General features: G+C 34.4%; 1 protein-coding gene across 1 annotated transcript; it reads right to left on the bottom strand.

Annotated features, from left to right (window-relative positions):
• Window positions 1–896: 896 nt before the first annotated feature.
• LOC121422309 (UBA-like domain-containing protein 1) lies at window positions 897–8,482 on the bottom strand. The gene is made up of 3 exons (XM_041617260.1): window positions 8,177–8,482; window positions 5,722–5,799; window positions 897–5,274 (listed from the first exon to the last, which is right to left on the bottom strand). The coding sequence occupies exons 1-3, from the start codon at window positions 8,378–8,380 to the stop codon at window positions 5,062–5,064; spliced, it is 495 nt and encodes a 164-aa protein (XP_041473194.1). The 5' UTR covers window positions 8,381–8,482; the 3' UTR covers window positions 897–5,061.
• Between the last annotated feature and the right edge of the window lie 3,120 nt (window positions 8,483–11,602).

Genomic DNA, 11,602 nt, shown 5'->3' with positions numbered 1-11,602 from the left:
CAATAGGCTTCAAAACAAGGAAATAACGACCCCACCCTACACTATACCATGTACATTTAGTAGGTCCGTGATTATACACAAACGAAATGCGACTCGCTGCGTGTAAATGTCTATTGTGTGTCTGCCATACACTTGCACAACGTAGATAACGGTCTCCCACTGCGACGTACACAAAAGCACAGCTACACTGTGCGTGGGAGAGACGCGAAGTCCAAACCAAAATGTAAACAATAAATGCGGTGTTGTCGCAATTCGATGCCACGCCGTATTACACACAATGTACACGTAACCCAACTACATTATCACAAGGCAAGGAATATTTCCGTCGATGGCATTTTGCAATACCCCATTGTTATTACAGCTCCTTAGCTACATGTACATGTATTATAGAGACAGACTAATGCCTAATATTTACTTGGCATAAAAGATTCATGTACTGATGTAGCACTTCCATACATTTTGAACATTATACTGAACTTACATGTATGAATTTATTATAATTCAACAGAATTGCAATGCCAGCTTGTGATTTTTTTTCAATTTTTTTTGGTCTCATTTATATGTTGAAAATAAATTTTAAAATTCATGGATCCTGATCGAACAAAATTATCATTGTACATGTACTGACATCTTAAAATACTCTATTAGAATACATAGGCCTACATGTCTATTAAAAACAAACTTTTATTTCACACCATCCACACATCATACCAATTTCGGGACATACACAACACATAAAAATAATCTACCAGTATATAGATGAAGTAGGCTAATAATTAGCATGCTGTTTTGTATTTTGAGGCGGACGCTGGGGTCTACAAAAACTGTTAGGCTACATGTATAAAACCTCCAATACACTCATACATGTACAAAAAGTGAAACGGGCAACAAATCTAATGTTTTCATGTGTCATTTCAACACTTTATTAACATATTTTGATGTGATAAAAACATATTGAAACATCTTTATATGGGAACAAAGTAGTACAAACACCAGTTATCAATAATATTTTTCTCTGTCTTTTTACAATTACAGTTTAACATTATTTTACATATGTCATATAATCACATGACCGTCTTGTTTCTTGAAACGAAATCAAGGTTCAAGGCAAAGGAAATAAACTCCTATAGTACAAAAAGAAATCTTTCTCACTTATGAGAACTAAGTAATATCTAAATTATAGATGAAATATTAACCTAAATTTGGAGCAACGACAAAGGCATTAATGTAGAAGTGGACACTGGCATATGGTCAATCCTCACAGCTCACTGAGCAAAAAAATGCAATCATCGACGAGAAGGTCCATTGTAAGACCATCTACCTCCATGATAAGACCGAGAATTAACTTCATGCGTAGGCCTACTAAATGTACAAAGGTTAAAAACATAAATACCATGATCATCTGTATATTGTTTCAATGCAGAGTTTTACAGACATATGTTTCATCTTTCTAAAGCGATGAGGGCTGTCACAGAGATACATGTACATGTACTACATGTACAAAGGCTACACACCAGAACATGTAAAACCATGTTTTTAAAGACTTCCAACAGCACACCTACATGTATAGTTTGCAAATATACATGTATGTGTGTTGCTACATGTATGTTCCTGATCGATAATCAATACATGTACATGTAGGTTCTCGGGAGTCAACATATAGATGCATTTATAGGAGTCGACATAACTTCAGTATGGTTAGTTTTAGTTATTAAATGCGATTAACATATTATAGATACCTTCCCATCCAAGAATCCAAACTACAGCTACAAAATTGCACTACTTACTAATATTGTAAATAAAGAATACTGTACCTTTCCTTAAAAAAAAAAAGAAGATCAGACAGAAGATGCATGTGTGTAATGTACATCTTCAACTGGTTAACAATGGTACCTTGTTACTTGCATATACACGTACATGTAAGTTCATATGAATTTGAATGAGATACACATGGCATAGCATATACACCTGTTCGTAATATTTGACATTCATTATCAATGAAACAAAACCTGTCATATTTATCTTGACTTTAATATAGATAACACTTTTTTATCAATACATGTCATATTACAACTACAACATGTAGGTTTTATTTGGTATAGAAAAAGTAGAAATTAAACACTTCATAACAATGCTCTTTTGTTAATTCAACAAAAGAATTAAGGCTACATGTATTAAACTTCAACATGTACAAAATTAATACATGCCAAATTCAAACTAAAACATGTAGGTTTTATGTTTGGCTTTAATTTTAAATTCTGCAATACATTTTAAATCTTTTTGAAACAAGCCCACATCCTAACTTCATGAATAAATATGGCACATGGCGAAAAATGAAAAGAAAAAATACAGAAAGTTCAGATTCCAAAACATCAATAGACTCTTATTCTTTTTTTTTATACAATTTCTTGATACTAAAACCACTAAAATATTTATGAATAATGGCCAAAGATTTTTATTTTTACAAACTTTGTTGTACTTTTATGCAGTTTCATGAAAAAAATGTCTCAAAGAAAAGTCTATGATGATGCATGTCATGTCACCTTGTGACATTATCCATTAACATAAAGAAATTACTATCAAACTTAAAATCATACATGCTTCTGCATAATTTTACAACAAAAATTACTTTGGTAGAATTTGGTCACAAAACATAATCTGATTTTTTTTAATGCGAATTTGCATTCAATGCCAATATGTCTGCCTACATGTACAATTTTGTACATATTAATTATCTTATTAAAAATGAAACCAAAAAATGAATAATAGTTGTCTTAAACACATTTTTTTTTCTCGGTTGAACTAGTTTCAAAATCACAATTAGAATGGGCATTCTGTAAACTAATATATTGTACCTACATGTAATCATTAGACTTTTAAATCCCAATCACGGACATAAAAAGGGTATGAAAAATTATAAGACAACCTTGTCATAAAGGTTACATGTGTTCATCTTCAACAGTAATACATGCAGGTCTCATATAAACTGCCATGTAGAAATAAAAAATACAAATCATCATGAATATCATCTTTCTGGGAAATTCCTGGAAGTACTGGCACTTCAATGTACATGTACATGTATGTACTGTACATTATTTCTGTACATACCAGTATTTACACATTATAATTCCCCTTCAATAAGATGCTGATGTTTTTTACATGTATATTGATCACAATAATGGCTGATTGAGGATAAATGTATGATATTCAGAATACAGCACACACAAACAACCATTTGCATATCACAAAGACTCAACATAACATTAAGAAAAAAACCTACATGTAGACGCATGTAAAGTAGACATTACAAACCGTATATCACCGAGCTGTTTACTAGATTGATGTACATTTACTAGTTACACTTACATGTACAGTTACACAATGTAAAGGTACATGTATGATGTACTGTGTCCAAAAGTGCATACAATGTACCTGTGCTACATGTAGATTGTAGAATCATAAAAAAATACTTGTCAACAATAAATCAAACCCTACACATACAGTTATACATGTATGTAGTACCCCTTCAAGTTCAAATTAGCAGACTTGTAAAAATATTTGTACCAACAACTAAATTAAATAATAAACTGCCTTTTACAGACAATGATGCAAGGGGAAAATAAAAATATGATATCACAACTAAATGTTGATCATAAAATCAATTTTAAAAAAAAGGAGCAATGCCCATGTATTTCCAAATACTCTGATAACATGTACATGTACATGTGCAAATTAGATAGATGTACATGTACATGTCTATGATGAGGAAATTAAAATGAATGCACCTGTAATCTTCTGTTTTCTATCTTTTCATTGATGTCCATTACATAACTTTGCAAACTCACAATGTTTACTCCTGCTGTACCCCGTACGTACATGTACATGCATTTCTTTTTGAAGAACAAAACTCATAGATCACATGTCCATGTATGACCTTCACATGCACAGGACAAGAATACCAGACCATTGTTTACCATTCAATAATCTCAAGTTTCTTGGTAGAGACCTCTTCAAAATTGTTTAAGGGTGTAAAGATGTAGTTTGAAGTACGGTAACAAAAAGTGTAAAATGTGTATCAAATTAATACTTAAATTTCGCTACAATGTACACTAAACTAAAAACACAAAATTTGCATAAATAATGGTACATAGTATGTTAAAACTTGAGTTAATTGAAAAGACGTCCTCTTACAATGCCATTTCTGTATGTGCCATTATAGCTCAGCTGATTTTGAAGGTAACAGGTCATCATTATCGTCGTCATCCACATGACGAGGAATATTTTTTATGAACATCAAATTACTGTACATCACATACTGTACTGCACTGCTGCTTTACATGTATGTGTGTATGACAATAGGTCAATGAAATGGTCTTCCTGAGTAGTCACAGAATCTACAACGTACATACTTACACAAAAATGTATATGTAAAATATGCAATGATGAACACACACACACTATCCTCAACTTTTGTCATAACCTTGGTCATTTTCAAGCATAAATGCATCTCGATATACAGTACACATGTATATGGCACATGCACCTTTTCTACATGTGAATTAAACTTACTTGTAACTCCTTCCAAATATTTCCTGAAATCTATCTTGGTCTTAGTCATAGAGGAAGTGGATTCCTGGTACAAATTTATACATTCACGCTCACGTGACCTCTACACTTTCTATTTCTCTCACACATGTTACCTTGCAGGTACATTATCTCCCATTTGATGTCAACATGAGAAGGCTGGAGCTCCTGCAGAATGATCAATGGATTGACGCATCTTCATGAAGTTGTTGACAGTTGCTACGCTAAATATCAGCTGCAAAATATATGTTCCATGCAAGACACATGAATCCCTGCTGTTTCCATGGTGATGGCTATTCCGTATTGGACCTCCCTTACATGTCTGTCAGTGCGCCGACAACAACCCAATATTCTGCTGCCTTCCGTTACATAATCGATCTTCTCAATAGAGTTTTCCTAGTATTGTCAAAGCTTCAAGAGCAGTCTTACGAGTGTGGCCCGCATCACAAATGCCACAGGGAATGGACGTGTGCCGATTCACCTCTGTGGCTCAACTTCCATCGACTGCTTGCTGTTGGGCCGGGCAAAGCAGCTGGGCTGAAGCTGGACAGTTTGTATGGGAGATGTGGCCATTGCCATGGGCGAGGCACCGAGGCATTTGTCCGTAGGGGTCGCCCCCAATTTTGAAAAGCTGGTGAGAATGTCTGGAAAGTTTGGCGGTGTTGCAGGTGTGTTCGCAGGAGCATGTATCTGCACAATTGAAAAAAAAATGACTTGACTGGACGAAAATAGAATGAATTTTTCAAACATGAACAAGAATACTAACAAACATGAGTTCCGTCTCAAGTTCTCAACTCTTACAATCTGAGTTCAACAAGGCTACATGTACATGTAGCGTCAATGCCACTAAATTAATCATTGTCATGGATATTTTTATTTTTATGCTTGCTACATTGTACTCTTTCATTTTTTGCTACATGTAAGTGCCCTAATTGCCCTACAAATATGGAAATTGAAAGTCAGGTGACTAGCACAGGCTAAAGGGTCATTGTTCTATAATGAAAGGTACTATTTAGACTTTGGAGGTACAATCAAGATGGTTTCATGATTTATGAGTTTGGGGTTTTGATGAAGCAGAAATGGTAGGCCTTCATGTACAATCACAATGTACATGTTCTCTGATTATAATGTACTCACCGAATGTCCCCCTTGTCTGTAGTACTGATGGTTATTAGCAGGAATAGCTGCTTCTTGGAAGAACACACTTAGCGCCGTCTGAAAAAGAAAGTTAAAAACACAATGACACAATTAGAGAATATAATTATTGTGTCAATAAAACCTAAATGCATACAGCAGATTTAAGCTTGGCAAAAACACTTAATTCTACCTATGAATGCAAAATCAATACCACAAATTTTAAAGAGCACTGCAGGAATTATGTATTGAAAAACACCCAAAATATGTATTCCTAATATTGAGCAATAAATCAAATTTCCCCTACTTTTTGGTTAAACAAGATGAAAAGCATGTGGTGAACTTTGAAGAATGGACTCTTCAAAAAAAAAGAATGCAGATTCGATCGAAAGCCCAAAATACTAACATTATCATATTTGCTCATTTTCCTTCCAAAAACATCCATCTGCTGATTTTAACTCTGTATCACATACAGAGTGCTCCAGGACTCTGAATGGCGGCAGACATCAGGGATGAAAGAAAGAACACTCACGTTCACTGCTCACTTTTGTTACTTCATCATTGCAAAATGGGCAGTCGACAAGGGCAAAAAATCAAGGTCCATGACAAGATTTAAATTTCTACATGTACATGTATTTTACACACCCCCCAAAATAATTTGGCAGGGGGGGGGGTGGTGTGGAGGGCTGGAAAATAACAAAAGAGCCCTCAAACTTCCCACTTCACTCCAACGTTACAGTTTATCCAAAGTGCCAGATACATGTACAGTAGGCCTAAGGCTATGCAATCGGTTGAGGAGCCCCTGAAAATAATCGTTTTTTTAAATGCCTGAATGGCTGGCTCTAAATGGGAAATTGAAAATTACCCAAGCTAATTAGTGGGGCACTGAGGCCAGTCAACTGGGCATCCACAAGACATCCAAGCCAGGGCCTTTGGTTCATTTAATTTGGGCCAGAGTGCCATGAATCGTTACTGCTGTTGTACATGTACATGTATGGGTGTTAATGTTATGTTTGCACTTTCAAGGAAATTTTCATACTTCCAGAAAATTTAGGTCTTTTCCAGGTTATTTCAGGGAAAATGAAAACTTTCTGGAGATCATTGTTGTATTGGAATACAACCTTTCATATTTTTCAATTAAACAACCTTTCACATTTTTTAATTGCTCTTATTGATTTCTTCAATGTACATGCAAGTACGGTGTACATGTACATGTAGGCCTAACTAATTACAGATTTACATTGATTTATACTTGTTTTCATGTAGGCCTATTGTATTACATGGAAACAATCTAAGATATTGTCTATCTCTGGCTGTAGAGCATAAATTTTCTTTCTTTTGATCATCTGCTCTTTGAAGATTAGCAATTCAATTGCTAACAAATAAATTTGCATCATCAAACCCAAGACTCAACGGATGGATACAGATCTACATGTAAATTATAATTTCTAATGTGTAACAAACATGTAAATTATAATTTTTTAATGTGTAACAATCAAAATTGACTTAGGGTGGGGTTGGAATACAGACACACAGGCAATTGTCTGAAATTAGGATGCTGGGTCAGGTGTCCAGACAATTAAAAATTTTGGAGCCACTTTTTTTTCCAAATGGCCGTTAAAAATTGATTGTCCGGACACACAACCTGTGCAAACACACTCCTGCTGTGGTCAGAGATCATCAGCAATTATGCTACAAGGGTGGAATAAAAAAAACAGCAACTGGGTTGCCCATATACCATGGTTGCACACATATGATATAGGCATGTATTCTGAACTTGGGTTTAAATTAAACTACTAAGAGCTAATTGGAGCACAAATCCCATAAAGGATTACAGACTTATTTATAGTACACATGATGCACATTCAATCTTTTATATGACACCCACATTGTTTGTAATTGTCTGGGAATGATAACTTAATTATTCTTCATTTTCATGAAAGCAAAAGGAAACAAAATAGTATTAAGAAATATACAATAGTACACACAGATTGTCTGGCTCCCCATTTATATACGGGCCATTTGTTTCAAACACAGTCACCATAAATTACAACGCGGAAACAACATGGCCATCATCCATGGACTTTTTTTAGTCTCCATCTCATCACTCTCTCTGCCATACATGCCATAAGTCACTACGGCCCATACAGGCCGGGTCAAACAAAAAACGTGGACCGACAATCAAATTAATAAATGGTAAAAATACGTTCCTTGAACAAGGTGACATTGTATTTGTAGGGAAAAGATCCACCGTACATATAAATTAAGATCTAGTCTACTTAGTACCGGTACTTATGAAAAAAAGGTGTTTTTTCAAAGGTACAGTGCAGTGGCAGTGCGAAATACGACTGATACAAAACATTCATTGGCATTGCGCTGACATGTAAACACAAGAGCGTGGCGTTGGCGATGCAGAGATAAAAATAATTTGGAACCAATTTAATTAAATAAAAGTTACCTCAAATTGCCAATGTGTTTTCTGCAAAATTTGCCTGGCTTGATCAGCGTTACATCCAGCTGCTGACACAAACTGATTAATCATAATTTGTTCCTTCAAAATAGCTTCCATTTTGGATAGATTCCGTTCGGCAATTCCACCCCAAATTTTCAGTCCTGCGTTGGCACCAAATCCTGAACAACAACAAACCCTGTTCTTCCGCATATGTAACACACGTAGGCTATCGCTATTCCTGCGTATACATGCAATACAGTTTCCAAACGCATGCACAGTTAGCTCTCGTCATTTGGCCTCCATTCGTCAAACGTGCATGCACATCGACTCGGCCAGAGGTTTATTGACAAATGACGTCATAAGTGGGGCGACGAATACCTCTGCTGATTGGTTGTTATATGTGTACAATCGGAATCGTTCATTATCAAAGAGGGGTGATTGGGTGCAAACAAAAGCAAATGTAGATTACGTGGAATCCCATGAATTGAATCATCACAACACAACATCCCGACACGTTGTCAACAAAGTAACGATTCATCAACAAAAACTAATTTGCATAAATATATTGTGATATAAATGCCTAGTTACGTGCAGATTGATACAAAATGTTACACATCGTAAAGAATTGTAATTGTTCAATTGAATATTTGTATCGTCTGTATTATATGAAATTAAATACTTATATTGTAAATTAAAAAATAAATATGAATAAATAAAGGAATGAAAATTAAAAATGAAGTTGAACTTTTAAGGTTTTATTGAAGAGACAGCTTGTCTCTTCCTATTCATTGTAACTCTACTTTAAGTATATATGTATCACGCGTGTCATGGTGTGTGTGTGAGGGTGTGTGTGTGTATGTGTGGGTGTGTTTGTATTGTAACATGTGTTTTCTTTTTGGGGGACTATGACTTACAAGTTTTTTAACTTTCATATTAGTCTCCATTTTCATTCATTACATTAAATCGCGATTGTTGCATGTTTCTTTGTAGGCCTATATATTTTATGATTTTATGATTGAAATAAATTGAATTGAATTGAAATTGAATTGAATTGAACTTGTATTTAAAAAAATCAATAAATGGAGCTAAATTAAAGGAAAAATAAAGACATTCCATTTTCCTGTTATTAATTTTTCTCTTTTCTTTCTCATCCGTGTTTTTTCTCCTTCTTGTTTCTCTGTCTCTTGGCCCGCCGTACATCGGTAGAATTTTTCAAAGAGACTTTAAATTAAACCATTGGGCTTGATCGTCTCGCTTGCTCACATCAAATAATTTACCACAAAGGGATGCCATCCTTTATCATATGCGTACTACTTCCCTTTTCGCATAACATTAAAGGAGACGTTCACCCCTTCCACCCCGGGTTCCACCCCTAAAAATGATTTGCATTAAACACATGAGGGTGAAAATGTAAGATAAGAATATTGTGCATGGCATTTGATATTCAATACATCAGCCGACGACATCACATTCACTATTACTTTTGTAAAATTGTGATAGAAAAATGTATTTGTTGCAGATTTGACATTAAAATTGCAATATTACAACGGCAACTTATTTTCAGGGAGGAATCAAACTTTCATTACAATTGTTAAAACGAAAACGAAATTATATTTAATCTAGTAAGATACAAATATAACGAAACTGTACATCACTGGCTCTCTCATTTGCATATCATAATGACCATCCTATTATATATATATATATATACAGTGCGTATCAAAAAAAAGTTTACACTTTGAAAAAACCCTGGGAATTCAGAAATATACAACATGTGGATAATTTCTTCACATATAATCTTGGGTTTGGGTCTCATCTATTCAATGAAAGTAAAAGTTTTGACAGAATGTTACACTTGAGTGAGCACTGTCCATTTTTGTAAAGCTCGCAGAAATCTGTTTGCGCAGAAATGCTCGTTTTCACGCTGTGTCGAGGAGAAAGGGCGAAATCAAACTTACCCTGCGATACATTTCTCATACATTTCCCTTCCACTTTTAGTCAATTGTAATAAAACGGATACATTCCAGTATTTTGTAACAATTTTGCCATCGAAATTGAAATTTCAACATTTAGTAAGCACAACCTTTACCCTTTGTGTGCCAGCTGGATCTGAGGACATAACTTAATCTGAACAAAACTTTATATCAGACATCTCCAGAATTTTTTCACTAAGTTTTTATTATTTGAAGTGGATTTACATTTTATTTTTCATGTAATACTTGTTTCTCCACACTTTTCACAAGCTTAACAATGATAAACAAAACAAAAATCAAGCCTAAGCCATTTCATGTAAATCACAGCTCAGTGTAAAGCAAATATCGTCACGATGGCCTCGGTGTGTGGGCGAGTGGGGTGGGGCTCAATGCACTCTTCGAAGTGTTTTTGGCAAGGAAACAAGTTTAAAAAGGTAAAAGATATCTTCAAGTCAATTTTCCTAGCTAAATTCCATGTGTTCTTCGTGATTTAGGTCTACTTATATTCGCATAATTTTTTCAAAGTTCTGCGCAAATCATTTTTCACCAACTTTTCAAAAGTAAGTGGTGCTCACTCAAGCAGAAATATTTTTCGACAGTTACATCGTCATTTGCTTAAATGGACCTGTACCAATGTTAAAATGTGGAAAAATCTTCAGGATATTACAAATGTATAATTTTACAGGACTTTTTCTAAGTGTAAACTTTTTTTTGATACGCACTGTATAACTGTTTGTTTTGTGAAACTAAGCAAAACATTGAAATTTTAAACTTTTTTTCGTTATATCAGTCCGATTTGATGAAAAAATTTCAGCATTAGGCCTAATTGTCTTCTTATCCATTTTTTGTGTGTGGTGTGGTGGGGGTAGACTTCCATTATACATTGACATTTCTTGCTAAGTCTTATTCTTTAGCCTGCTTTCTATCACCCATATTTCTTTTAAAAATATCAACCAGAGACTAGTGGCGGTTACAAAAACAGTCTAAGGTAGGCAGCCTATTTATATGTAACAATATTTGATAGAACTTAAAGGACAAGTCCACCCCAACAAAAACTTGATTTGAATAAAAAGAGAAAAATTCAACAAAGTCAAGCATAACACTAACAATTTCATCAAAATCGGATGTAAAATAAGAAAGTTATGTCGTTTTAAAGTTTCGCTTATTTTCAACAAAATAGTTACATGAACGAGCCAGTTACATCCAAATGAGAGAGTTGATGATATCACTCACTCACTATTTCTTTTGAATTTCATTTTATGAAATATGAAATATTGCTATTTTCTTGTCATTGTCATGTGAAATGAAGTTTCATTCCTCCCTGAACACGTGGAATTCCATTATTTTAACATTTTGTGCTTCAGGCAAGGAGGTCCTAATCGTCAAATTCGTAAAAATTGAAATATTGTATAATTCAAACAATAAGAAAAAACAAAAGAACTAGTGAGTGAGTGACTCA

Source organism: Lytechinus variegatus, chromosome 10 (genome assembly GCF_018143015.1).
Source record: "Lytechinus variegatus isolate NC3 chromosome 10, Lvar_3.0, whole genome shotgun sequence".
NCBI lineage: Eukaryota > Metazoa > Echinodermata > Echinoidea > Temnopleuroida > Toxopneustidae > Lytechinus > Lytechinus variegatus.
The sequence above is the reverse complement of the archived record's forward strand: the minus strand, read 5'-3'. Positions and strand labels throughout refer to the sequence as shown.

Coding starts and splice junctions, on each gene's coding strand:
- LOC121422309 (XM_041617260.1), bottom strand. CDS start 8,380: ATGCGGAAGAACAGGGTTTGTTGTTGTTCAGGATTTGGTGCCAACGCA. Junction 5,800..8,176: donor AAACACATTGGCAATTTGAG/GTAACTTTTATT, acceptor TTTCTTTTTCAG/ACGGCGCTAAGTGTGTTCTT. Junction 5,275..5,721: donor ACAGACAAGGGGGACATTCG/GTGAGTACATTA, acceptor TCAATTGTGCAG/ATACATGCTCCTGCGAACAC.